The following is a 25,677-nucleotide window of genomic DNA, read 5'->3' on the forward strand; positions in this document are numbered from 1 at the left end:
CCTTTCATTATTACGCCACAAAAATCCGCTAGTTTAAAGCCATTTGCGAGAGCTCTCGGCCCAAACTCGGTAGTTAAAAAGTGTTCGAGTTAAAATACGTACAACAAGACAAGTTTTAAATAAAAGTCGTTATAAGAAAATCGCGGTAACAATATGACTTAAACTTGAGGGCAAATTAGAAAAGAGGAGACATAGAGTTTCCACTGCTCGTTGTTGTATCGCGGAGATCTGCTATTTGAAACTCTTCACACAAATCGTATTCTTGTTAAGTGATACGCTTATTTCTTATAATAATTTTCTTTTTTTATATAAATTTATGTTTCTACATATATAAAATATAATTAATAATGCGTAAAGTAAAATAAATAATTTTAATTATCTAAAATGTCTTTTGTAAAATTTCTGTTGTGTTTTACTATTAGCCTCATCTATTATTAATTTCTTCTATTACTATTTTTAATTTGCATTAATTATTTGTAAAGTGTAGTTATAAATTTGTAATTCTAGTTTTATGATGTTATGAATTCCAATGACATATAAAAATGAATTGTTATGATTTACTTATTTTAGAGAATTTTAAAAAATTGATCTTTACTTGAGAAATATATACGATTTACAACGTAAATATCTGCATGTAACATTTCCAATATTATGTTTGTAAAGTTAAGCTTATATCTAGCAGAATACACGAGATGCAACATTATCGCAACGTTATTACGAAGAGATATACATTTTACAATTTTTTAATATTGCGCTGACTTTCTCATATATTCTAGCAGTATGTGTACATGAGTACTATAGGAAAATAAAAACGGCTCAAAGGCAATATTATACCGCGGCAAATTATAAAATATTTAGTATGCCAAGCACTTTTAAAATAGATAATAATTTTTTATAAAGAGAGAGAGAGAGAGAGAGAGAGAGAGAGAGAGAGAGAGAGAGAATACAGAAAACTGATTCTATAAAACACACGTGCTTGCGATATTCCTTCATCGTTGTTTTTAGTCGGTTTCACACACGGATTGCGCCAGAAAATAATCGATAAAGCTCATTCACGGATACCCCGGCGCCATAAGGGTTTTTCTCTCGGCTATAGGATTTTTACTTTCATTTACTCCCGCCACGCGACAACAGATACCGGGATGACAGTAGAAATCGCCAAAGCCTACCTCATCACCGAGCTAAGTGACTTTTGTCGTGTCACCGAGCACTTGAAGCAGGGGAAGAGGTCCGAAAGGATCGAGGGAGAGTAAAAAAGGAGCAAGAAAGGCGGTTTATCAGGGAAAGAGAGACGCCAAGAGTCCCCGCGGGACGAAAGTTTTAAACGTACGCGCGAGGGAGAAGATTAACGCTTGCAGTTTAATGTCCTAGTTTAATGATACGTCACGTGCCCGCTGATGACGTCCATTTAAATAACAGGTCTATTATGATATCCGACGACGGACGCAGCTGGAATTATTTGCGGTCGTGACTGTCCGCTTTAATCTACTTTTTACAATTGTTCCGGCGCATTAATGCCATTTCTTCTGGCTCCGCGGAGAACCTCTAGTTGAACGAAGTACCCGCATTCATTTTTGTCCCACCGGAGATTAAAATTTCGATGAGGGATATGGAAGTACGACGAGCTGCTAATTAACTGAAGAATTCTTCTTTTATTATAAACGGCGAAGAGTTACGCTAATATAATTAAATGAATAATATTTCCGACGATTTCGAAATTAAAACTGGATATTACCAATTATGTTTTAAAGATATACTAGTGTATTATATTATCTAATAAGTAATTTAAAAATTTGCATTCTTAAAGCCATGACATGAAAAAAGAATCATTATAAATATTAAGAAAATATACATTATTTATACCACAAACAAGTTTTTTGTAATTAATATTTAATAAAATGTCAGAAATTAGCATTTAACTAAATCATATTATTATATATAAAAAAAGAAACACTCTTTGTGTGAATTAATAAATAGTCATTATTGTTCAACAATTTTTAATTAGAGACCATTACGTTTATGTCGACTTTATTCCGATTGTACTCAATTAGATTGAGCCAGCAGACGCATTTGCGCTATTCATCCCTTGTCTTGTTCCCTTGTCTGTATAGTAGGTACCGAAGATAATCATTCTCGAGAGTCGTAGTCGCACTTTTTAATCTGGCTTCGGTCTTTTCGCTTTAGCAAATAAGAGGAAAGCAAAGCTTCCTAAAGAAAAAAACGACGTAGCCGAGAACGGGAAAATCAGGCTGCGATTGAGCAATCTCGTGATTGGAAATGCTCGATAGGAGGCCGTACGTAAGGTTGTGTCCACGTTGATAACGCTTATCCCCGTTTGGGATCAATCCCAGGAGGAATGCTCTTTCGTCGTAGCTTTTTCCCTGATTTTAGGCTACCTCGTTTTTCGTCGCGTTCGCCATTCGTTGTGAAAGCTCTATTGTGAAGCTGTTGTTTCTTAGTCCGATCTCTTATCGAAACTTAAGTCGATGAAACGTGCAATCCAGCTGCCCCATGAGTGCGGAATTTTCATAATAACCGTATTTTGCGATGAAAATGCCGCAAAACTTTCGCGTATTATCGACGATATATTTCGTTATATGGAATTTAATTTAAAGTATCCAGATATTATATATTATATATTCTCTCCATTATATATTCTCTCCACAAATTTAATAAATAATAAGATAAACATTCTCTCTTATGACGTTATTTCAAATATTTTATATAAATATTTTATATCAACAATAATAATTTTCATTATTAAGGATTTAATTATATACTTTGGCAAATCTTGGAAGTGAATTTAATTAAATGACATTTTATATTTATAAATTATTGATCTTTTTAAAAATGTGAATTATAAATTCGAAACAAATTAATCTTTTTTGCACACAAAAAAACTATTACATTTTATTTTTTTTTATTTAGATATTTTTATTTAGATAATTTAAATTGAGGATTAGTCAGGCTATTACTGAATAATATTATTGTTGAATAAAAAAGCATGTAAACAGATATTATTACATATGGATATTAAATATGGACGAATTTATTATGACGTAAAATTATCTATTGGGTTACATTAATTAATTGATCGAAAGTAAAAGTAATCAATTCATATCATCATTTCTCTTTCTTGAAGTTCGAAATAATGTATATGGAGGGATAGATCCTGAAACGCGCGAAATGCTTTTAGCTGATGTCGATCGAGTAGTATGACTATTAGGAGTACTTGTTGGTATAATGTATGGCCGAAGCGAACCGGAAACACGGCAATCCATCAATACAACGGAGGGCGACCGAGCTTTCATCGCTAATCACTAATTAATTAGTTGTGTCATCGGTAATGGGCATTGCCCTGTCATTTGGTAGCTCTCTCGGTACAAATATCTCCCATTTATCAGCGAAAAGTCGACTCTCATCAAAGTTATCTGTTACATGCGAATAATATAGTTTATTTCGAGTTGTATATTTGTTTTTTTTTTTTTTTTACGAAAAAGATTTGCATATAAAAAATTCATAATAAATACATTTGTATAGATTTCGAAATACAACTATTATTTTATTATAAAACAATTTCCATTGACTGAGTTTTGAAATATTTATTTATACATTTCAAATCGTACACAGAGTATGATGTGTATGTACATAAATTACCACATTTGTATATTTAACAGCGGTAATGAGAATATAATTGTTTACATAATAACATTGTGTCATATTGCTGCTATTAATTAACCGCATTACTGTGTAATACATGTTCAAAAAGTAACTAATATCGATTGAGAGATACATCGATAAACTGCATCATAATGGCTGCTCACAGCAGATCCAAAACAGTAATCCATCAATACATCCGGAACGAGTATCCATCGTTAATCTCTAATTAGTCAATTAGCTCACGCAATTTTGCTAATAACGAGCACACATCGTCGCCCAGTTGGCGAATAGCGCAGTACACCTGCTACATAGCATCCGCAACGACATATCCGACAAACTATAATACTCAGTCTGTGATATTCCTATTATGTGGTTGCATTTATAATTGACATTATATCGGTAAAGTTACATTCTATGGAATTTTAGCGTTATTTGCATCTTCAAAATAATATCAAACTGAGAAAAAGAAAGAAAGAAAAAGAGATACAGCATTAAGACAATTTATAGCTTATATTTGCTATGTATAATCTTATACAACAATTATTATACATAATAATTAAATTGGTTCATAAATTATTACTCTCTGTAATTATCGGGCATGAACTAGCAAGTATAAATTGTGTGATATGTAGATATATGTTTAATTACTAATTGCAATTTATAGGAAGATGCGAAATTGTATATTAATAGAGTAACATGGTTTTATTATCATATAATAACTGATTATAATAATATGTAATTTTTTAATATTAATAAGAGAGACTGAGAGATATTAAAGAGAAATTTAAAAATAAATAAAGTTGATAATTTATTATTATCTATTTTTATGCCTTTCTCTTTACACAATGTGATTATTTACAATTATAAATAATTTAAAGAGTATTTTTATTTTAACATTTTATGAATTATTATTCTTATATCTTGTCACTCTTCATAATAATGTCGCATGATATTTTTGAATGAATGATACAATATAATATTTCTACCTGAGAATAATGATATATATATATATATATATATATATATATATATATATATATATCTTAAAGCATTTTCTTAAATATTACTGACACTTGAATCATTGTACGATCATATTATTTTCGATTACATTTTTTTTCCCCCATTATATTGCTTTATCGGTCTAAACTTTAGATGGCTTCTCTATTTTTATGCATTATATTTTATCTGTATATATTCAGTTTTATATAATATTATGTTCGTGCTTCTCGATGAGATTTCGTGTCGCATTTCGATGTAGAAAATGGAACAGGTTTGAAGAGCGAAAAGCACGCCGCGAGCTGCGAACCGCAGGGGAACATTTCCGACGGGCTGGAAAACGCAACCTGCCTTTGGCAATTCATGGCGGTAATAACATTCTTGTAACTTTTCATCTTCACACTCTGCATCCGTACTTTTTCCCGACCATATTTTTATCGGGTGAAGTATCTTTTCCGGGCGCACATTGGAATTCTTTCGCGCGCATTCACGGTTATAACTTTTACAGTCGCAAATATGCGATATTCGTGCACGTAGTTTGCTCGTAAATGTGAGCTGCATAACGAGTATTTGTATTTAATGTATTAAACGGCACGCTGGTGGAAAAGATTCGATCAGGAATATTCAGGAATATTTGTAATCGGGTCAGAAACGGATTTACTAAATGAGGCGCAATGAGAGCAATTTTACTCGGCGAGGAAAAATGAACGCACTATTACAGGGAACACAAAACAAAATATTATAACGCGCGCAATATTCCAAATAAATATATGGCCATAAAGTTGTAATTTTATCATCGTTTTAATAACTATCGCTTTTTGCCGGCTGTATTGGCTATTTTAACTATGTTGATCTTACAGCATTACATTACGGTTTTTAGATAGTTTCAAATTATTTTTTATTTTTTAACAGATTCCAGACAAATCTTTCGTATATTATTAAATACATTTTGAATTTTTTAACTTTTTTGATATTCAATATTAATATTAATTTAATTATTTCGATATTTAATATTAACATATTAACTTTAAGATAAATTATAGATATTATATAATATTTTTATTAATATTCTACATTTAGCGACGTGTACGTATTATATCGTAAAAACAGATTCTTTATTTTATTTTCGAATATTGCACCGATAAAAAATTCAGCTCAAGAATTTTCTGTTAATGTCAATAAATTCATTCATCATACAAGCGGATCATCAAATTTATTGATTCATCATACTTTTTGCGAACGATTCTCGGAAAATTTCTCGTTTGTTAATTTAAGAACTTTACGAGTGAGTCTCGTTGTCGTGATGAATAAAAAAAATGCTGTCACCCTCGAGAGATTTGTTGTTCGAAGGCCAGCTGGGAGACGATAACTTGTCCGGATTTGCTGGACTTTTGGATACTCTGCGAAAAAGTTTTCGCAAATGGCGCCCACTCGCGAATTCTTGCCACTCGAATTTCATAGCTTCTACACTCGATTCTGTCGGACTGTACGAACAAAGGTATCACCCATGCCCTGATAATGATGAGCCTAATCAGATTTCCTCTCGCAAATAGATTAAATATAATATAAAAATAATTATAAAAAATTTGTTTCATAAAAATTGTATAGATTTAAAGTAGCTTGTAAATAAATATTAGAATTAAAAATCGATTCTGAAAATTTTCTCCTTAAAGTTCTCGACTCTAAACGGCGTAGTTTGTGTAGTAAAAAAATTACCTGCACAATGCAATGTTCATAGATATAATCGGCGAACGTTATTTTTGTTGTGTAAAATCTTCAGATAAATAGATTAGATAATACATTAGATATATTCTTTGCTCTGGTGAAGCGTGACTTTCCCGGAATACATCATTCGTGGAGAGCCGCGCGAACTTTGGGATATAATGTTGAGTTAGACCGTGTAAATAGTAGGAACCGGGCGCGTGCTGGAGAGATCCTTTGAAAGAACAATACCTCTTTGTCGGTTTGCAAACGGGGCTGTTTCGCTCCAGCAAATAAGTGATGGTTGCTTAGCTATGCAATATAACAATACTATCCTACCGTCTGCATTGTTATTTCGGACGAGAACTAGATACACACTTGGCGCGCACATACCTGCTTATACCTGGCTGCCGCTTATTTACGCCTAACGTGCTTCAAACCGTCTCTACCCCCACATTGCAATTTATGTGAAACAATTCTCAATCGATAATTCGTAACAGTTTTAGTTTCCTCTATATCTATTCGCATCGTGCAATATTATTAAAATTACAATTATATGTTGCATTACAATTACATGTTCTCGATATCGATATCTCTCCTTTTTGAGACATTCTCAAATTTGATATTGTTTCTTACATTTTCAAAATTTCTATATTTTTATCAAATTTTATTATAATTTATTATCGATATTTTATACGTTATTCTTAATAATTAGTCGCAAATATTACTATTGCATAGAGAACCAATGAATTTCATGAAACATGATTTAAAATTTTTCGTTTGAATTGTAAAATTTTATTTTACTTTTTGGCAAACAAACGCTTTCGAAACTTGTTTCAGAAGCTTGGGGCGCTAGAACGTAACGGCCATTCCTGCAGACATTTCTATCTCATAAAAGGTTTTCCTCGCTGAAAATATTGTATTGTTAAATATTTACTTGCATCTGCTGCATTTATCGGCTTGGCAACAATTTCGTTATCAATTCCGCTTTGTAACGTAATTTTGCAGTGAAATACATCAGATATGCGAGCGTGCGTTAATATCAATCGGAACAAATTTTCAATTGCTATATTGAATAATGCCCTGTTGTAACGCGTTTCAATATTTCGCAAACCTTCGGTTGCTGATATTATTCATCAATCTGTTATTATTTACCCGTCAAATGATGCAATAAAGTTATAAAATATGCAAAAATATTCGCTCTGTAGAAATTCTGACCTGAAGCAATCTCTAAATTTATATATTTCTCTGAAAGCTATTGATTATGAGATAAACAGGGTCAAGAAGAAAATTATCCAGTGTTTTAAACAATTTTAAATATACATTAATAATAATTTTATATAACACTTTGTAGTGCTTCCGCGATAATAAAGTTTTACGTATGTTTTATTTTGACATATATATTTTGAAAATAAAATCGTGTATGATATTCAACAGACGTTTCTAATTTCATTTGATCGTGTTATTTTTTTTAATATAGTATTACTTGAAGTTATAATATTGCCTAAAAAATCTTTGCAAGGATATATCTTTGTATAAAAATAATTTTCTAAATTTTTGTAAAATTACAATTATTAAAAAAATTACAATTATACAATTATTAATATTTTACTTTGCATTTAAAGAAAAGATAAGTTATCTTGTTAAAAATATTAATTACAACGTCGTATATATTCTTCGTTGATAATTTTAATTATTTTTTAAATATTACATGTATATATATGTGAAACATACTATATATATTACCCATATAAAAACTGTGCAATGTTCAAAACTTTTGATTATTAATGCTGTAGATTACGCGATGCGGCTCGCCAGTCAAACGTTAAACGTTAATGGCTTTAGTCGCTTATCAATCAAATGTCATATCATATGACACTTGTATCACGCAATAACTACGAACGACACTTTAAGATTTTACGCGACGAGGCCATTCGGATTACGGAAGTCTAATTTGAAAGGCGTGTAACGAGCGTTACACTCGGTTGAGCATCGAGACAATAATGCCATAATTTATGGCAACGGCTACGTACATCGACTAAATATTTCCGCGCGCCGCTTTTAGCGCTTTGACGGGCACATTGTCGAGCACTTACTTATGCAATAAACGTCAAATATTTCTCGGTGCCGTTGTACCCACGAATGCATCGTGCTGCCGACAGTCACTTGACAGTAACATCTTGAGGGCAGCGGTGTCGTTGTGCAAGTCACTACAGCGGAGCGTCTTATCTAATCTCCAAGAACGCCGGTCGGTGTCTGCTTCATCGCCTCACTCTGGTAGTGAGAAAATATTGACGAACATTCTTTCGCTTTTAACTCATGCTGTTAGACGCTTTTAAGGCGACACATCCGGTCGCGTATTACCTAGGAGTCGCGTTTATGTATATGAAAAATTGTGAATCATGTTACATTCATTTTTTGATTTCATTCGCTTTTCTAAAAAGTTGACAAATTTTTACATCCTATATATATTTTATTTTATTGTTTTATTTATTTTCTATATTATTTTTAATTTATTTCTTCTTTCTGTAATTAGGTAAGAAAGAAAACAATATTCGTACGAAAACTTTATTCGTACGAAAAGTTACGCAACGTAATCGTCATTCAATGCAATTAGAAATATCGATTAAAGTTGTAGCTTTGCAATTTCTGAACGAGCGACTTCAACGACATTTGATTAAGATACGGGATTAATGCCTTTAACAGGTGAACATTCTTTGCAGATGACGACCGACATGGCGACGTCGTAAAATCGACGCAGCTCTCATCCTTCATGGATTATAAGTGATATCGCGGGACTAAAATGATCATCATCGTGGGACTCTGCGCTTCTTAACGCGATTTGTTTATCCAAAAACGTCGTCGCAAGTGTCGTCATGACGCGTACGAATCGCGCATGAACGATCACGTGCCACTCCAGAGAGATCATCTCGTCGACGATCCAGGACAAACTGGTGACTCGTACGGCGCGCTTGACGTCTGACAGTGTCCGACGTAGGTGCGTTCGTGATTGCAATCAGAAAAAAAGAAAGAGAAAAAAGAAAGATAAGCGAACGGTGTGAGCGAGAGAATTGCGCGAATGCGGAGTTTGTGCACGAGTACGGACTGTCGTCGTTGACGTAGCAGAAAAATACGCGGAGCGTCATAAAAAAAAAGGCGCTAGAGGGATGCGGCCCACGGACGAAGGGTGGGGTCTTTGGATACCGATAAGGCTTATCCGGAGATACGATGGCCGGCAACTGCGCTCGTCGAGTCGTCAGTCGTAGTGCTCAGGTGCCGTCGACGAGATCGTCGCGCCGCTCAGGTCGCAGTGATATCGCGCATCATACGTCACTCTGCTTCGAGGAGATATCTTGAGACTAACGTTTCCGGTTGCTTGGTGATATCGCGGCAGTTCGTGAAGAGGTCTCTAGAAGGTACGACAGATCGGCCTTTTTGTGAGGAGATCGCGTTATATAAAGTAGCGACGAGACAAGCGAGACACGATAACGGGCAATCACTGCCGCGAGAGCGACTAATCGCCGTTTCCAGGTCTCGAGTTTTTAATTTGACGCTTTAGCGCGTTAAGTGGACGGCGACAAAAAGCGGCCACGTACGTACATCGAGGGTGCGGACGAGAAAAAGTGAGAGGAGAAGGTGAGAGGAAAGTTGAGAAGAGAGAAAGAGAGAGAGAGAGAGAGAGAGAGAGAGAGATATGAATGTATACGGAACAAAGGTTTAAGGGCAACATATCAGTTTTCTTCTCTCTCTCATTCTTTCTCTTGCATCTTTTTTTTTCTCTTTGCTTTTTCTCTCTTGTTTCTCATAGCGAACAGGGCATTCCGTCTCCTCTATTTTCTCTATCTTTCCTGCTTTCTGCAGCCGCCGAGCTCTTTGTACAGTTTTCGCTTCATGTGTTAAATTATGTGCGACCTCTTTGACATTTGACAACCGCTGTAGTTCCGGTAATTATAGTCCCATCCTCGCCGCGAGTTTGCACCTCCACTTCACGCTTGCATTTTCCCTTGAATCCAACGCATTCCTGCGTCCTCATCTTTTTGCCCTCAATGAACCTCCAAATGTAATTCGCGGGAGGCTAAAATCCCTTCGCGAGTTCTTACGCCTATCGCGTCAGCTTCACTTCTCTTTCCTCTTGTGCTGCGTATAATGGCAGATATTTGCAAGTACCTATTCAATTCTCGCTTAGTTTTACAAGAGCTAGAGGGTAAAACCGACGGACACTCACTTTGAATTACTTCAACAGCCGACTCTTTCAAAGTTCGTTTTACTATATATAATCTGGTAAATCTTTTCCTTGATCATATAAAGTTGATGATTAATGCAGCATGTGAATACTTTCATAGAACCGCCAGGACTAAAAAACTTTTTAAAATAATTAATATATATATATATATATATATATATATATATATATATGATATATAGATTAATAAAAATTCGCATACTAAATATATTATATATCCAGCAAATATCTTTTTGTATTTGTGCTCAATTTTTTGTTCCAACTCAGAGATCAATTTTGATTAAGCGCCTGTACTTTGTTAAATTAAAGCAGTAAACAAAATTTTCATGCAATTAAGTTGTGAAAATTCATCTAATTATTTTCATCTAAATTCTAGAAAGTTATAAATTACTCTCTCTAAATTCGTGACATGAAAGCCCGTATAAATTATGTACATCTTAATTTTTTCTTTTTTATGTACACTAGTAATAAAGTATTATTTATTTTTGGAAGTTAAATTTGATAGTTCTAATTAAATTGATATTATATGAAAATTAACATCTATATTATAATTTATAATTAAAATTATCGAGTTAGATCGAATATCAAATACAACTTATGTATACCGAATATAACTCTACAAACATGCATTTGAAGATTCTAAATTTCATCTATCTCCTTTCCCAATTTCTAAGCTTTGCTTCCTAAAGTTGAAGACGTTTTGCTCTTTTAGAGTTTTGTCTATTGCAACGGAAAATCGGCAAATGCTCCTTCGTACCGAGCTGAAAACTAATTCGAATTTCTTAGACGACACACACATACATACACATGGATTTTCTCTGTATTCGCTGAATCTCTCCTTCCATCAGTTTCTTCCTATCGCACGTATTTCTTCGTCCTTTCGCGTACTTTTAAGACTTGACCTGCTACGAGATGCGCGTGAAATAAAGGAAAGTCATGTACCGGTAAACTGGAACTTGGGGTTAGAGTTAGCTATAGAGAAAAAGAGAGAGAGAGAGAGAGAAAGGGAAACAAAGGATTACAGAGGCAAAAAAAATGAGAGAGATAGAAACAGAAAAGGAAGAAAGCCGGGCGGGAATACCAAACTCCTATCCCTCGTGCACCGCACATGAGTCGAGAGTTTCTAATTAAACTTAAACTTTTAATTGACTCATTGTAAAGCAGTTTCTCGTAAGAAGCCCCCGCACGCGTCTCCACTCAGCCAGTTTTCCTTCACGGTGTCGTCCCCTGTTCCCAGCTTGGGATTCGTCTTCGTATGTTTCCTTTATCTTCGCCACACTTTGTATCCCGCACAGTCGAATTACAATGCCAAACGTAGCTCGGCAGTCGACGACAAACCGCGAAAATATTATCGAGATAATGATTGAGAACATATTGCACTCGTGAATAAATAAAATTTATTATATTTTATCGCAACGTCATGTTATTTCTACAACTGCATCTCGCTTGAATTGGTTGAATCAGACAAGATAAAATTTCTTATAATAATTGCACGAAGAAAAGGATTTTTTTTTTCTCTAAATACATTTGGATATACATACATATATATATATATATATATATATATATATATATATATATAACATTTATTCTTAGGTACATTTGATTGTATTTGTATTGAAATTAATTTTTTTTGTACAATTGCAAAAAGATTGCATTGATGATTCTATTAAATAAATAGATATTTAAATTTAATCTTTGAGATGTATAATAGACTTTTGTAAAATTGATTCAAACAAAACAACGCATTTAAAATAATAGATATAGAAGCAGAAATAGACCTGGTATACACGATGCATTAAAATTAGTTGTTTTGCAATAATGGATTTATCGGTAGCACTGCGCGTATCATGCCAAGATCATATCAGGATCTTAAATCAAAAGCGAAAATGGGAAATCGTTAACGAATAAATTTAACGACGCGTATTTCGAGAATGATAATCGGCACACAATCAATTCTGCGAATGTAGATAAAATTCTTATGAAATACCGGTACCTTGTCCACAGGATTTCGTATTCTACATCTGAATCGTCTCTCAACGGACCTCCAAAGACGCTCCATTATCCGCTCTTCTGGCATACTGAAGTATACGAAAGAAAAACAAACGGTTGGATCAATCAGCTATCACGCGCTATTCGAACGAATCGAGACTTTAATGGGACTTTTAGTTTTTCGAGCGCGCGCTTTCGTGTTGTCAGTGTGCTTAAGCCACGCGATGAGTGTGTGATTCTCGTGCTAAGAATTACGAATCATCGAACGCGAAGGTAGCTCGAGAGTGACCTGTGTCGTTTGTATAAGTAGCCTGTTCGCGCGACATACAGTAGAGTTTGAGGGTTTGAGGCCTTCAAACCGCAAGTGTAAAATAATCTTGTCTTCCTCAAGGATAAACGAGATCGAGCAAAGGAGACATCAACAGCCGATCGCCCAACGAATCCCGATGAAAATGCTACAGTCGCTCAACGCTCTGGCGGGTAAAATCTCGCCAGGCTCTCCCACGGACAGCAATGCCAACAAGGTGCATATGCATAACAACAACAATAATAACAACAACGTAGTGCACCACCATCCCTACTCCAAACAGCAGGCTCAGCCGTCTCCATCGCATTCGGCCAACGGCGATCAGAAGGAAAACACGTGAGTTTTTTGTTATTTTTATACTATGCAATGCAACATTTATTTTATAAAAAATAAAAAAAAAAAAGTTTTTTTTTTTGCATTTTCCGTACACATTTTAACTTTTTTAAAAATAATTTTGAGATGGCAAAAAGAGAAATTTAAAAACGTGATAAAAATAGATTTATAATATTTTTTAACATCGCTGCAAACACTTTTTTAATCTTAGAATGATAAACATGCAGTTTTGAGTGGTAAATAGTAGAATTATTATGTTCCAAGAGGTCATTACAATAATATTTTAATTTATTTTTTGTCACATTTTTCTGCAAGTATTTTTGACAGTTGACAATCGAACAATTATCGTGCAGATTATTTGTTCACCGGAAAGTAGTGAAATCTTTAATAACAACGACTTTAGACCATAGATCATAACACAATGCATACAGCACTTGAGACAAGTTATTAATTGCAGTTACACAAAACGCAGTGATGTTCGCTACTGTGAATAATTACTGACTAACTTGAAAGTAGGTCGCCTATTTTACACTGGTTACGGAAATTCCTATATTATACCGGATGAGTAAATCTCTCGCAGCCCATCGGCAATCTGTTAAAATGTTTTGTTTACATTGCTCGGTTTACATACAATACTACGCGTTACCATTCTAGGATTAATTAACATATTCAAGAGCCGGTTACAGCAACATCTATTAACGTAACCATGTGTAACTAGAGTTCTTGCTCTATCTGTACCAATAGTATAGTAAAGCCGCAGCGAAACGTCGCCTGGGCGCTGCTTTTGTGCTCAGTAGTTGTTACTTAACATGTGCCTGTGTAGAGAGGATGAAAGAGAGAGAGAGAGAGAGAGAGAGAGACAGAGACAGAGATAGAGACAGAGACAGAGGCTGTAGTCGCGGATAAATTGAAGATCTACAAATGTGTACTATAGTTAAACATAATATAAATATAATTAATTAATTAGCTTTTCGGATAAAACTTGATTTAAACCTTCATTTAAAATACTGTCACGCGCTAAGTTTGTCACTATATAATTTATTAAACATAGCAATATCTAAAGAAACGATAAATTTTAAATAATAATTAGATTTTTTTTAATAAATAATTAGATTTTTGTTTTTAAAAGATCAAAATAATTAATCATTTCTGCGATATATCAAACATAAAAATTTATTTGCTCTTGTTGAAAAAATGTAATATTTTAGATTGACTTTCTAAATTTTTCGTCTTGATCCGCAATGACTGGAGAAATGTTCGAAAAATGTATTTTACACTGCCATGTCGTTTGTGGTTTATTTCTTTTTTAATACAATTTTATTGTTCAAAAGAGAATGAGATGCTGTTTGGAATAATGAAGAAAAAAAAAATTTTCCGCAAGAATATCCGTTATGTATAAGACTTTTTTCGTAACGGAAAGAAAAATTTCCTTCGAGCGGAAGAGAAAAGGAAACGCATGACATTAAAAATATAAATAAATAATAAACGCTGTCTTCCTTCCAGTCGAGTAAAGAATTCTCGGAAATGTTTAAAACAACAAGTTTATTTCTTTAAAATAAACATCATACAAATCTGATTCTATCGATCATATTTCATCGGCGCTTATGATTAGCCAAAGAATGCTTAAAAACGTGTGGTCCACTTATGCCGTCGTAGACAACCCATAACTTTTTCATAAGCACAGCTTTAAAAAGACTGTTTACGAGAACAAAGAGAGGCGAGCTCCTAGAACAAGGGCTCACGTTTCTACTCTATGTCCCCTTCTAATGGAAAAAGTATTTATGCGCGGAGAATGTCACGACGCTCTTCATCATCGTAAAGTCTTCCCTTTAGCGTGTGCTCCGGTATTCTTTCAGGAATCATAAAAGAGAATGTGAAAAAGAGAGAGAGAGAGAGAGAGAGAGAGAGAAAGAAAAAAAGAAAGAGAGAGAGTTTGCAGAAAGAAGATTTTTTTTTTTCGTCGTCTCGAAAAAGTCGAAAGAGGGGGTGTTGTCGCAACGGTAAAGGGCGCTCCTTTTCATTATTTTGTTACGTCGCGTGTCTCTGTAGAATGGGGAGGCAATGAAGGCCTAAAATAACTCCCCGGCATTCCTCGATGTGCGAGGGCCAGATCCTCTCCCTCGATCTTCGGTGCGACATTGCGCCATTCTTCGCCTCTCTCATCTCTGCTCTCCAAAGTCTTCTTCATCTACCCCCTATGGAGTGGATGTCGCTGAAATATGTACCCATCTTACGTAAAATGCGCGCGATTCGAAGAGCGGAATTTCTCGTACCAAAGCTCAAGATATGCAGGGGCAGAGGCTAAAGTTTCAATGTAACGCGCGCTCAAGAATGATCTATGAAATTGAAAAATCTGGTTGCGTGAGTCAAGATGAATATATATTTTCAATTATTTATTCGCTTAGCATTTGGTGAATAGTAAGTTATCGATTGAAAAAGTTGTAGAAAAAAGAATGTTGGAGGGCGTCCATTTATCAAACATATTCTTTTGAAGGGAGAAACGTTCGTAAATAATTCATGTAACGTAGCCAATTTCTGTGTATGACGCAAATAAAAAAAAGTAACGGCTACATATTAACATATTGTTCGATATTGTCCGATGCCGATAAATATGCTTTATCTAAGTTTTGTTAAATAAATATATGCATGTAGTACAATTAATAAATTTTTATAAAATTTTTTTTTTTTTTTATATCGTATATTTTATCAAAATGTTAAGAGAATATACACAAATTATTGAGTAGCATGAATATAATAATGGATTTTCGCAGAGCGAGATAAATCTTTTTTTTAATATAATTATCTAGCGTGCTTGCACGCATAAATCTCGTAAAATGTGGTATTGCTAAATAGAAAGCATAACATATTGTCACGTATAATATCGATGACATAAAATAAATGATATATCGACGTGTGCGTGCACATGGCATACGATGTTTATTTTAATTTTACTTCATGCAAATATCGGCTGATATTGCCACACGTAATGCGTATTATTTATGGCGTTATCTGCGATATATTGAGCAGTCATATCATTTAATAACTGTACGATGCACAATATAAATCTTTTGATAAATAATATATACTATATATTATATCTTTCTTTTAAATCGAATAAGACGATTGCAAGTTAAACTGTTATGTAAGTTTACGAGAGCATTAACAGTATACCAAGTTCCTTGGCAATTGTAGGGTTTAAGTGATATGTGCGGCTCTAGGGAGAAATTCGTTTAACAAAAGGGTCGCTATGGACCCTAAAGGTCGCACAAGGATTCCTTTATCTAGATTCGAATGCTTCGCCATGCTGGAAACACGTAGAAATTAATTTCTGCTTGTCGACAGGAACGATTTCTATCTACCCTCGGAGAACGATTAGGTTATTCTGCATAGTTTACTCTTAGTTATTGTGAATTACGTAAATATTTGTAGGAGCTTCAGGCAACGCGAATATAGTGTCCTACGTGGCGCATTTCTCGCATATCGCGCCATATCTAGATAAACGCTGATAATAATTCTTATCGAGACTTATGCCGCCATATTAGTCTCGTTCTCGCTCAAGAAAACGAACGTTCTCGAGATTTCTCTGAAATTGATATCAGAAATAAATATTTTTAGCAATATTTATCTGCATTTAATAATTTGTATGACAAAATTATAATGTGTTATAAGACATTATTGTTGTGTATATTTAATATAAGAAGTTTATATAATAGATTGTATATATTATAAAATAAAAGTTTTTTTTCAACACAAATATAGATATTATTTATAAAAAGATGTATATTAAGATGCAATTTAATATGGCATTTAATGTAATTTAATTTTTGCTATTTAATATAATTTAATTTTTGATATTATTATTTTAGCATTCATGATTTTTTTATTAATTTCTTTTTGATTATTAAATTCACGATATGTCTCTTGCTCAATGCTCTCCCGACTCGTTAGTGACATTCATCGATCAAATAGCGATCTGTCACCGATACACATTTCACCGCGTGCCATTAATCCACGGAGCCGCTGCTTGCGGCGTGAGAGCAACATTGCGAGATTGGGAATTATATTATCCGACAGAGAAATTGGAACTCTCTGCAAACAGCATTACCGCGCCATCCATCTTCCTATCGGCACCTCTCCACCAACGAACTTGGTCGATAGATCATTTTTCTATCTTCGAGTTGTCGTGTCCGGTCACGTAGATCCCGGCCGTAGATCCCTCCGTCCTCCATATTCTACCTTCGTAGGTTTCATGGGTTATTCGAATCGCTCGCATACACTCGCCAGTCGCATCCGCTTTCACGAAAATTAAATCCGTATCGATGAAGCGTCAGACGCAAAGTCCGAGAGTCCTCTGTTCCGCGCTTTTACCTCCGCTAAAATCGATCGCGCGTATGCGACAGACATGATTGTCGCTGTCCAGAGCAGACACGAGAAACACTTAAAATCCGCGCGAAGTTGTAGCAGTGCTATCCTGTCGGAAAAGAAGGATCGGAAAGATTTACCGAAGCCACTGACGGGGAAATCAAGACATCGGACACAGAGAGCTTCCAGCGATGCTATTGTTAGGCTTCGGCACTTCAGCATCTTTCCCGCGCTGCCAAACGTTTTAGCGACGAATGCGATCGTTTCTCAGATAGTAGACGTGAGATGAGACAGATAATACACGTCTGAACCTCAGAAGTTCTTATTTCTCCAACATTCTCATTTCTTGATAAAATAAAATGATCGATATTGGTCGTTTGTAAAATAAAATACATCTTTTAATAATTTTTTTATTTGTTTTTATTTAAATATGACAATACGATAAATAAGAATTTAACACATATATTTGCATCAAGTGCCAATTTTATATCAGTTTAGAGTGTACATAATTAAATAATGTTTTATAAATACATGTATATAGATTTTATCGATGTGTATAAATCACAATTTTTTTGAAAATTAATATTTCCATTATTTGATAGTTTATTTTTTTCTTTGATTTATTTATTCTGAAAGAATATTGCTGGAATTTCGCTAAATCTTTCAAGAATGCCCAGCATGTGCTTCCAGTAAACGTAAAAATGAGAGACATAAGAAGTTGGAGGGAGGGGGGGGGAGGAGGAAGATATAACCTCGAGCGCTGCTGGCAGTCTGAAAAAGAAAGGACGGTAGGAGAGACATCGTCTGAGAAATCTGACAAATCCGACAAATCCAAATACAGAAAATGCTCTTGCCGAGCACGCGCCTATCTTCTACACTTCGGGATACACCGCCATCCTTTTCTTTAACATCCTCCCTTATACGCGGATCCCCGACCAAACCATCCACCCCATCCTTTTGCTTGGACACGTGTGCAGACGCTACCGGCTTCCCACTCGTGTCGGTGGTTGCGTTCTTCTGCGTAGGCGTAAGCAGTTGCCAAGCATGGCGTCGCTCATGTAGCACGTAGCACGTAGCCGTGATATTGTCACATGCCTCCGGTGCAAAGCTCCAAATTGTATCGTCGTCGTCGCGGTGCATGTGCGACCGACAACGACTTTCCTCCGCGTGTGTCTGGTCTCACCCTCCTTCTTTCCGGCCTGTACCCCGTCTTCCCATACCACTTACACCGACGACGACAATAATATCCGACACGCTCCAGCTATTCCTTCTCTTTTCGAGCTGACGGTATTGTCTTGCAGTTTTTCCTCCTTTTTTTCTCGTCTCCACCGCGCGATCCGAACGGCACGTCCGGAAAAATGAGACGTAAGAACGCGATTGGTGAGCTTGAAAACGTGCGCTTACTGTCTAATAGAATTTTCTTTGATTGCATTAACTATTGACTCAAATTTTTAGATCAAAATTTATTTCGAGATTATCTCTTATCTGCCCTGATAATTTGCCATAATCTAAAAATTATTGATATTTTCTTTCATAGTCAAAAAGTTTAATCAAAATCATACAACTGATTTTATTACGTTGATTTTATTTGCTTAGATTTAATGAAATTTGTAATCCAATATTTTAATTGGGTCAATTATATAATTGTAAAGTACATAATTAAATTTACTTAAATTATATTTACATAAATGTAATATATTTTTGAAATATTTTAATAAACTGTTTGCTCTTTAAATATATATTTCTGAATAATTAAATATGAAATTGATATATGCGTACATGTGAGACCAATATTACGTAATGTCACGAGGACATTTTCCAAAGTAAAGGTTGAGCCTCGTTTCACCATTTATGCTCAGTGACAAGCTGTTATCCCTCTCACTCCGCTGCTCCTGTGCCACATCAATACACTTACCGGATATTCGTTCATCATAATTCAATCCCTCCATCGTATCGCCTTCGGTGCGGTGAACCGATCAAATCCATCACGAAGCAAGACCAAATTTTATCAACGAATTTACTTAAGCGGATAACAGAGCCGTTATTTTGTTCGTTAATCCGCGAATTTCCGCCGGGCTGGCTCGTTCGCGAAAGCGCTTTTAACATCCGGTAATCTGTCGACGGTAATCTTTTCAACCTCCGGCAGCCGCATTTTGCAGCAAGAGAGAGAGCGAGTCAAGAGAGAGATACAGATAGAAATAGATGTAGAAAGAGAGAGAAAGAGAGAGAGAGAGAGAGAGAGAGAGAAAAGGAGAGAGCGAGGCATGGAAAATAGGCGCTCGGGATGGTCGCGAGAGCGCGATTTGCAACAATGCAATTTGTCGGATCTATAAACCGACCGCGAAGTAAGCGTAGCCACTGATGGATGCTTAGGTTGCGGCAATATGACTCGTAACATATTTCTCCAGCCGTGCGTTAACCCGCCGTCGCCATTGCGGCGGCATAAAAGCCTGCTCCTCGTTTCCTCTCACCTCAATCAGGTAACACGTTCAATTATTAATTTTGTTTTTGCGTCTCTTTTTATCAAAATCTGTCATTTTCTTGAATTGTTCTTGCAAAAGTATAAACAATACAAAAATGTTTTTGAGAATTTCTAATAGAGAGATCAACGTAAAAAGAACATCAAAAGAAATATAAAAAAATAAAGGGGAGAAGAGGGATTTATCGGTGGCTCTTCCGTGTTGCAATATGTCATATTTTTATTATCTATTTCGAACTCGCACATGTGATCTCAGTCACAAAACTCATGTCAGAATATATTTATTTAACAGAGCGGCATTGAATGTTTTTGAAGCTATGTTTTCGCATGTTGCAAGTAAAATGGAACGCGTATATCCGTTACAAATGAATATCAAGGGCGAAAAGGCTAAATGTAAAAGTAAGATCGATTGAAGCGACTTTCCCGTAAAAAGTTCACGGTAACGATTTCGATAACGTAGTTGCAAACTTTACGTTGAAATTCTTGTACCTTTCTTGTTTGTTTGTTTGTTTGTTTGTTTTTTTTTTTTACGCTTTATATCGAACACGCGTACTGCTTGCGAGTGTACTTGCATTAAAGGAAAAACAAGTACTTTTATTAATTATAGCAGCAAAATTACGACGCGTTTCGCTACAAAGGTTGTTGTGCAATGCTAATTAAATTTTAATTATAAAACTGCCGCGCCTGCTTGTGTCATTGAATTAATATATAACTATGACGCATTGAGATCGATGCAAAATATATGTGTGTATGTACATGTGCGCAATATTTAATAGTTTTGTATATTTTTTTATGTCAACGATATAAATTATATGGCATCAAGTGGAATAATCATACGTGAATGGGTCAACAGAATCACTGTGCAGCGATGAAATTTATTCGAAAACATTGCTCTTCTCTGTCTGTTATGTAATTTTTATCGTTGATGAATGTAAAAGCGCTGTTGTTCACCGCGTTCTATTTACACGATAAATATTTACGCGAGCCCATTTGCTGCAAACTTGCGAAACAATAAAGCGTAAATTCGCGATAGAATTCGGATGTTGCAGTAGCCGGCCACGAGCCGATGCGTGTCTCGCGTCGACTTGTTTCATTATCAACGCTAGAAATCGCTCGAGTATAGTGAAATGCTCGCAGGTATATGAAGCAGCCAAGCCAGCGAGGGTTGAAAGGAAAAGTTGCTCTCGTCCTAGCGACCTACTTCTCGCCTCCGTTGCGTTTCCCATCGACAACTCCGTTGTCCCTTACTCCCGGCGTTGTTGTTTACAACGGCAGTCCTTTGCAAACGAACAAGGAGCCTCTTTGTAAAAGAGTTGTTATAATCGAGCGACATTCCCTTACCCCTTACTGCACCGTGGACGCTCTATATCGCCGGGTATAAAGTATCAATATATATCTTCCCGTTCGGAGGGAAACGGAAATATCGCTATGCGAGAGACACAATTAGTTACGCATAAATTACAATTTGATTGGAAAAAGTTGCTATGTAGATGGACCATCCTAAAAGAGACTGAAGAGATGAAAAAAAAAAATGTCTTAAGTATATTGAATTGCATCTGAAATTATTGATATCGATATGAGATTTTTTTAAAAGAGATTTGCAAAGATAAATGTATGATTTTTTTAGAACAATATATTGATATTATATTATATATAACTTCGTGGATGAATAAATATGTGAAATGGAAATATGAAATTTACTGAGAATTTGAATATTACAAACATTATTTTGATACATCCAACAATATCCGTCGGATATCTATATTGTGTCGGGTCATACAGCGATCGGGCATGCGCTTATATATGTACGGAATCCCTGTCGTCAATGGAATTCTGAAGGCGTTGGTCCCGATTCTGTTACGGCGGGGAGATAAGCGAAGGCATAATACGACGAATTGAGCGTAATGAGATAAGGACAATGGGTGTCCTTATTGCGGAGGAGGCGTTTCATTGTACATTTCATCGGCGATTGTCTCGATTCTCTTTCGTCGCGTTGAACGACGAGTTTTATCGTATCGGGAAAACACCGCCTCCGCGCGCACGCGCCCGTTTCACTTTGACGATTAGAAACTTTACACGCTACGGGAGCTACGTATGAATAAAGGATAAGGGCATATGTAACGTGTGTGCATGTCGAGACAGCGCGACGTATGTGGTTGTATCGTACCGTAAACACGTGCCGACACGTGCTATCGATCTCGTGTAAAATTAAAGCGCACGCCTGCAGTTCCCGTAGACGTATAGGCACTCGTAAATAATTCTTCTCGCGACCCGAGCCCTTGACCTCCGGTAACAATTACCGTGATTCTCTAAGAGATCGTTGCGCCGTCGACGAGAGTCCGCGCGTTTATCGCGCGAGCGCGAATCTCGCGCGAACCCGATGACAGAATCACATCTGGCAAAGGTCGTTCGCTTTTGATCGCGAGTTCGGCAACCGAGTCGCCTATTAAATCGAGCAGAGAGTGCTTGAACTTGATTCCCAGAACACGCGATTCCGCGCGATCGATCGCGGTTCACCCACCTTTTACCATCTAGGTATAATACTCGCTCGCACGAAAGGATTCTTATCGCCTACTTCAACGTCTATGCTTGTGCATATATGTGTGTCACAAAGTGCTCTACATAGAAAGTGAAATTAATGGAAAATCAATATGTAATTATTCTCCCTTGCGAGGTGTTTGCATCTTAAATCGAAAAATATCTATTATATATATAATAAATATTGTATAATATATATATATTCAATTTCTTTGATACTGAATTCGTCATTACTCTTCATTTAATTTTTAATATTTGCGGTCAAAAGAAAATTTGTTGGTTTGGATTTTATATATATTGCGTCTATCTATCAGAGTTATATATTCTCTGTGATTTATCACGTCACGTGTAACACAATTTATTTTTGCATCAAATTATTGAAAGCATGTTCGAGTTTTATTCGAAACTTATATTTTCCAAAATATCACCGATCGAGTTAAACAAGGTCTGGCGATAATGACTATCACGTAATTTATCTCGATTAGCCCGATACGCCCACGCAACACGAGAATGATCGATCGGGTCGCAAGCTTTTCGACCTATCGAGCTATTTGTGTCCTTGTGATATAACACATCATTAACGTAATTATGAATAATCGGTTCGTATGAGTAATATTTTCCGATTACATCTTTCCCATATATTATTAACTCAAACATATCCCTGGAAAATGGTTACGCTTGATATAATTACAAAGAAATCGATTTATCTGTTGTATATATTATCTAATTATTACATGTATTATTTATATTTTCAATTTTTTTATTTATTTTGTATGAAAAACAAATTATAGCACGATAATTGGAAAAAAATTCTAGTTTGCAATCACAACTTACACGCGATAAAATGAAGCAAAGTCTTTCGTGTGTGTTTTTTTTTGCTCGAGATAAGCAACTGGCTAGAAGAGAAACACTTCATGGTTTGGTATTTCCTAGAACTTATCCTTTTGTTTTAGATCCGTTTTCCTACAGAAAGCAGCTACACGAAAGTCCACTCCGACCACTTAGCGAAAACTAAGTTACGAAGTAATTTTTCATTTTCCTTAACTGCCAGGTGTCTTACTGTGTATCGGTTGATTCGATGAGAAACGTAGAGGAATGGCTGTAATCCAGTTAGGAAGTATTTCTTGAAGCTGCGCTATTAGATCTCTTCGATTCGCTTCCATCTCACTCGCCTTCGTTCTTTACGAAACCATTGTAGTAGATTTCACGATAACTCACAAATACGATATTTCGACAGAGCAGAACAAAGATTGATTAATATATATCATTTCTCTTATGATATAATATATGATATATACACACAAATTTTAGAGTAAAATATAATTAATAATATTTTAAAAAATTTATTTAATATTGTATATAGATACAAAGAAAACTCAAGATTATTCTAATATTAATTATATGTAAATTGAAAATTAAATACTTATATATTTGTTTTATACATACATCCGAAAAGTTTGTATTTTACTGTAAAAATTGCTCCAAATTAAGTTAAATAGAATTATTTAAAAAATGCAATAGTTAATAGTAAAGTTTTCACAAATTTAAAATTAATTTCTTCTCATTGCTAGAATAATTATTTTTTCATATACATTAAAAAGAGTAAAACGTTTAAAATTTATTATATCCAGAAATTTGAAATTTACTTATAACTAAAATATTGTTAGCATATAATAACTAAAATAATAAAACTATTGTATAAAATACATGAATTTTTAAATAATGTATATTAAATATGTTGATAATTAATCCTTGAATCCTTTTTTTTTGTGAAAAATACTTTTATTAATTAAAAAAAAATTGCTATCAATTTATATTTCTTAAAATTAATCCATGAAAACTTAATTTTATGATCGTCAAAAATTAAATACTTCTTAGTAAAACTTCTGTTTAAATTTTTTTCTAACTTCAACTCTATCCTTGCCAAATGATACACTCGTATTATTGCCTCTTAACTGTTTTACAATATATTCTGCATTTTCAATAGTATAGGATCAATACCTCTGTGCGATGTAGTGCGATATTCCGTGAAATATTATACGTGAACAGTCTGTTCCTAACCGACGGCGGGTTTCGGGAGTATCGGCGTGAAATTTATTCGATGGGCTAATAACGCGGTTGGGTCGCAGCAGACCGCGGTAGTATCAAATTCAACCTTCGATTTTACCCTTCCAACCCTCACCAGGTCCCTTCGAGTCCCCTATATATCCACCGACATCGACTCCACCTACGCTCAATCCGGGAACCCGCTCGCATTAGCATGTTATTGGGGGCGGTTGTTTACTTCGGGTTAATCGTCACCTTTGGCGCCAACGATGCGGCAAGAGGACGAAAGAGGATGAAGTAACAGAGGCGATTTCATTGACGAGCGATTCTTTCCGAGTCAATAGCGATCTAGATCACTCGACAAAAAAGTCAAATCATGTCTTGACTATATGATTTTTTACGTTTAATTGAAATAGATAAAAGAATTAGAAAAAACATTTAAATTATATTTGCACAATTTTTTTTTAGCCACAGTGCTAAAGTCATTAAATGTACAACAGTTACGCTTCTCATATGATTTTATTGATAATTGTTATAGGAGATATAATATACAAAATTAAACGGCTAAGTATAATTGTGGCATCGAACTGAAGGTGAAAATATTAATTAGAGTTAAATTTTTATTTTACATAAACAATAACTACGTGATATATATAATAATTTACAAAAATATTTTATGATTATAATTCTGCAAATAAAAAGAAAGCTATCATTTATTAAAGTAGTAATTTAAAATGCCGAAAATATTATACATATTTCAAATATTTTTAATTTATTTGACTAATAATATTGAATATTGAGAATTTTGAATATATATATTTCGATAACTTCTAACAAAAAATATGAAAAAATGCATAAAATTGCAAGATAAGATTAGTGCGAGAATTTCGCGAGAGTTATGTGCGGCTCTTGACATATATTCGCAGTTTTTTAAATAAATAAACGCGTTCCAACAATAATATAGATACATAGAGGCGTGCGTCCGTTTCTCTTCTGTCGTAACGTCGCAAATAAATCGCG

At 34.9% G+C, this 25,677-nt stretch overlaps 1 protein-coding gene across 21 annotated transcripts in view; it reads left to right on the forward strand.

Moving 5' to 3' along the window:
• The window catches only part of LOC126858910 (CUGBP Elav-like family member 2), a 507,709-nt gene that overhangs the window by 192,145 nt on the left and 289,887 nt on the right, over window positions 1-25,677 (forward strand). For 13 of the 21 annotated variants that reach the window (XM_050609626.1, XM_050609610.1, XM_050609609.1 and 10 more), the window contains one exon: window positions 12,984-13,235. In XM_050609626.1, the coding sequence (XP_050465583.1) occupies window positions 13,039-13,235 (197 nt within the window). In that variant the 5' untranslated portion in view covers window positions 12,984-13,038. Of the gene's footprint in view, window positions 1-9,080; window positions 9,994-12,607; window positions 13,236-25,677 lie in introns of those variants that run through there. The other 8 variants (XM_050609620.1, XM_050609617.1, XM_050609619.1 and 5 more) reach the window with 4 other exon arrangements.

Source organism: Cataglyphis hispanica, chromosome 2 (assembly GCF_021464435.1).
Source record: "Cataglyphis hispanica isolate Lineage 1 chromosome 2, ULB_Chis1_1.0, whole genome shotgun sequence".
Classification (NCBI taxonomy): domain Eukaryota; kingdom Metazoa; phylum Arthropoda; class Insecta; order Hymenoptera; family Formicidae; genus Cataglyphis; species Cataglyphis hispanica.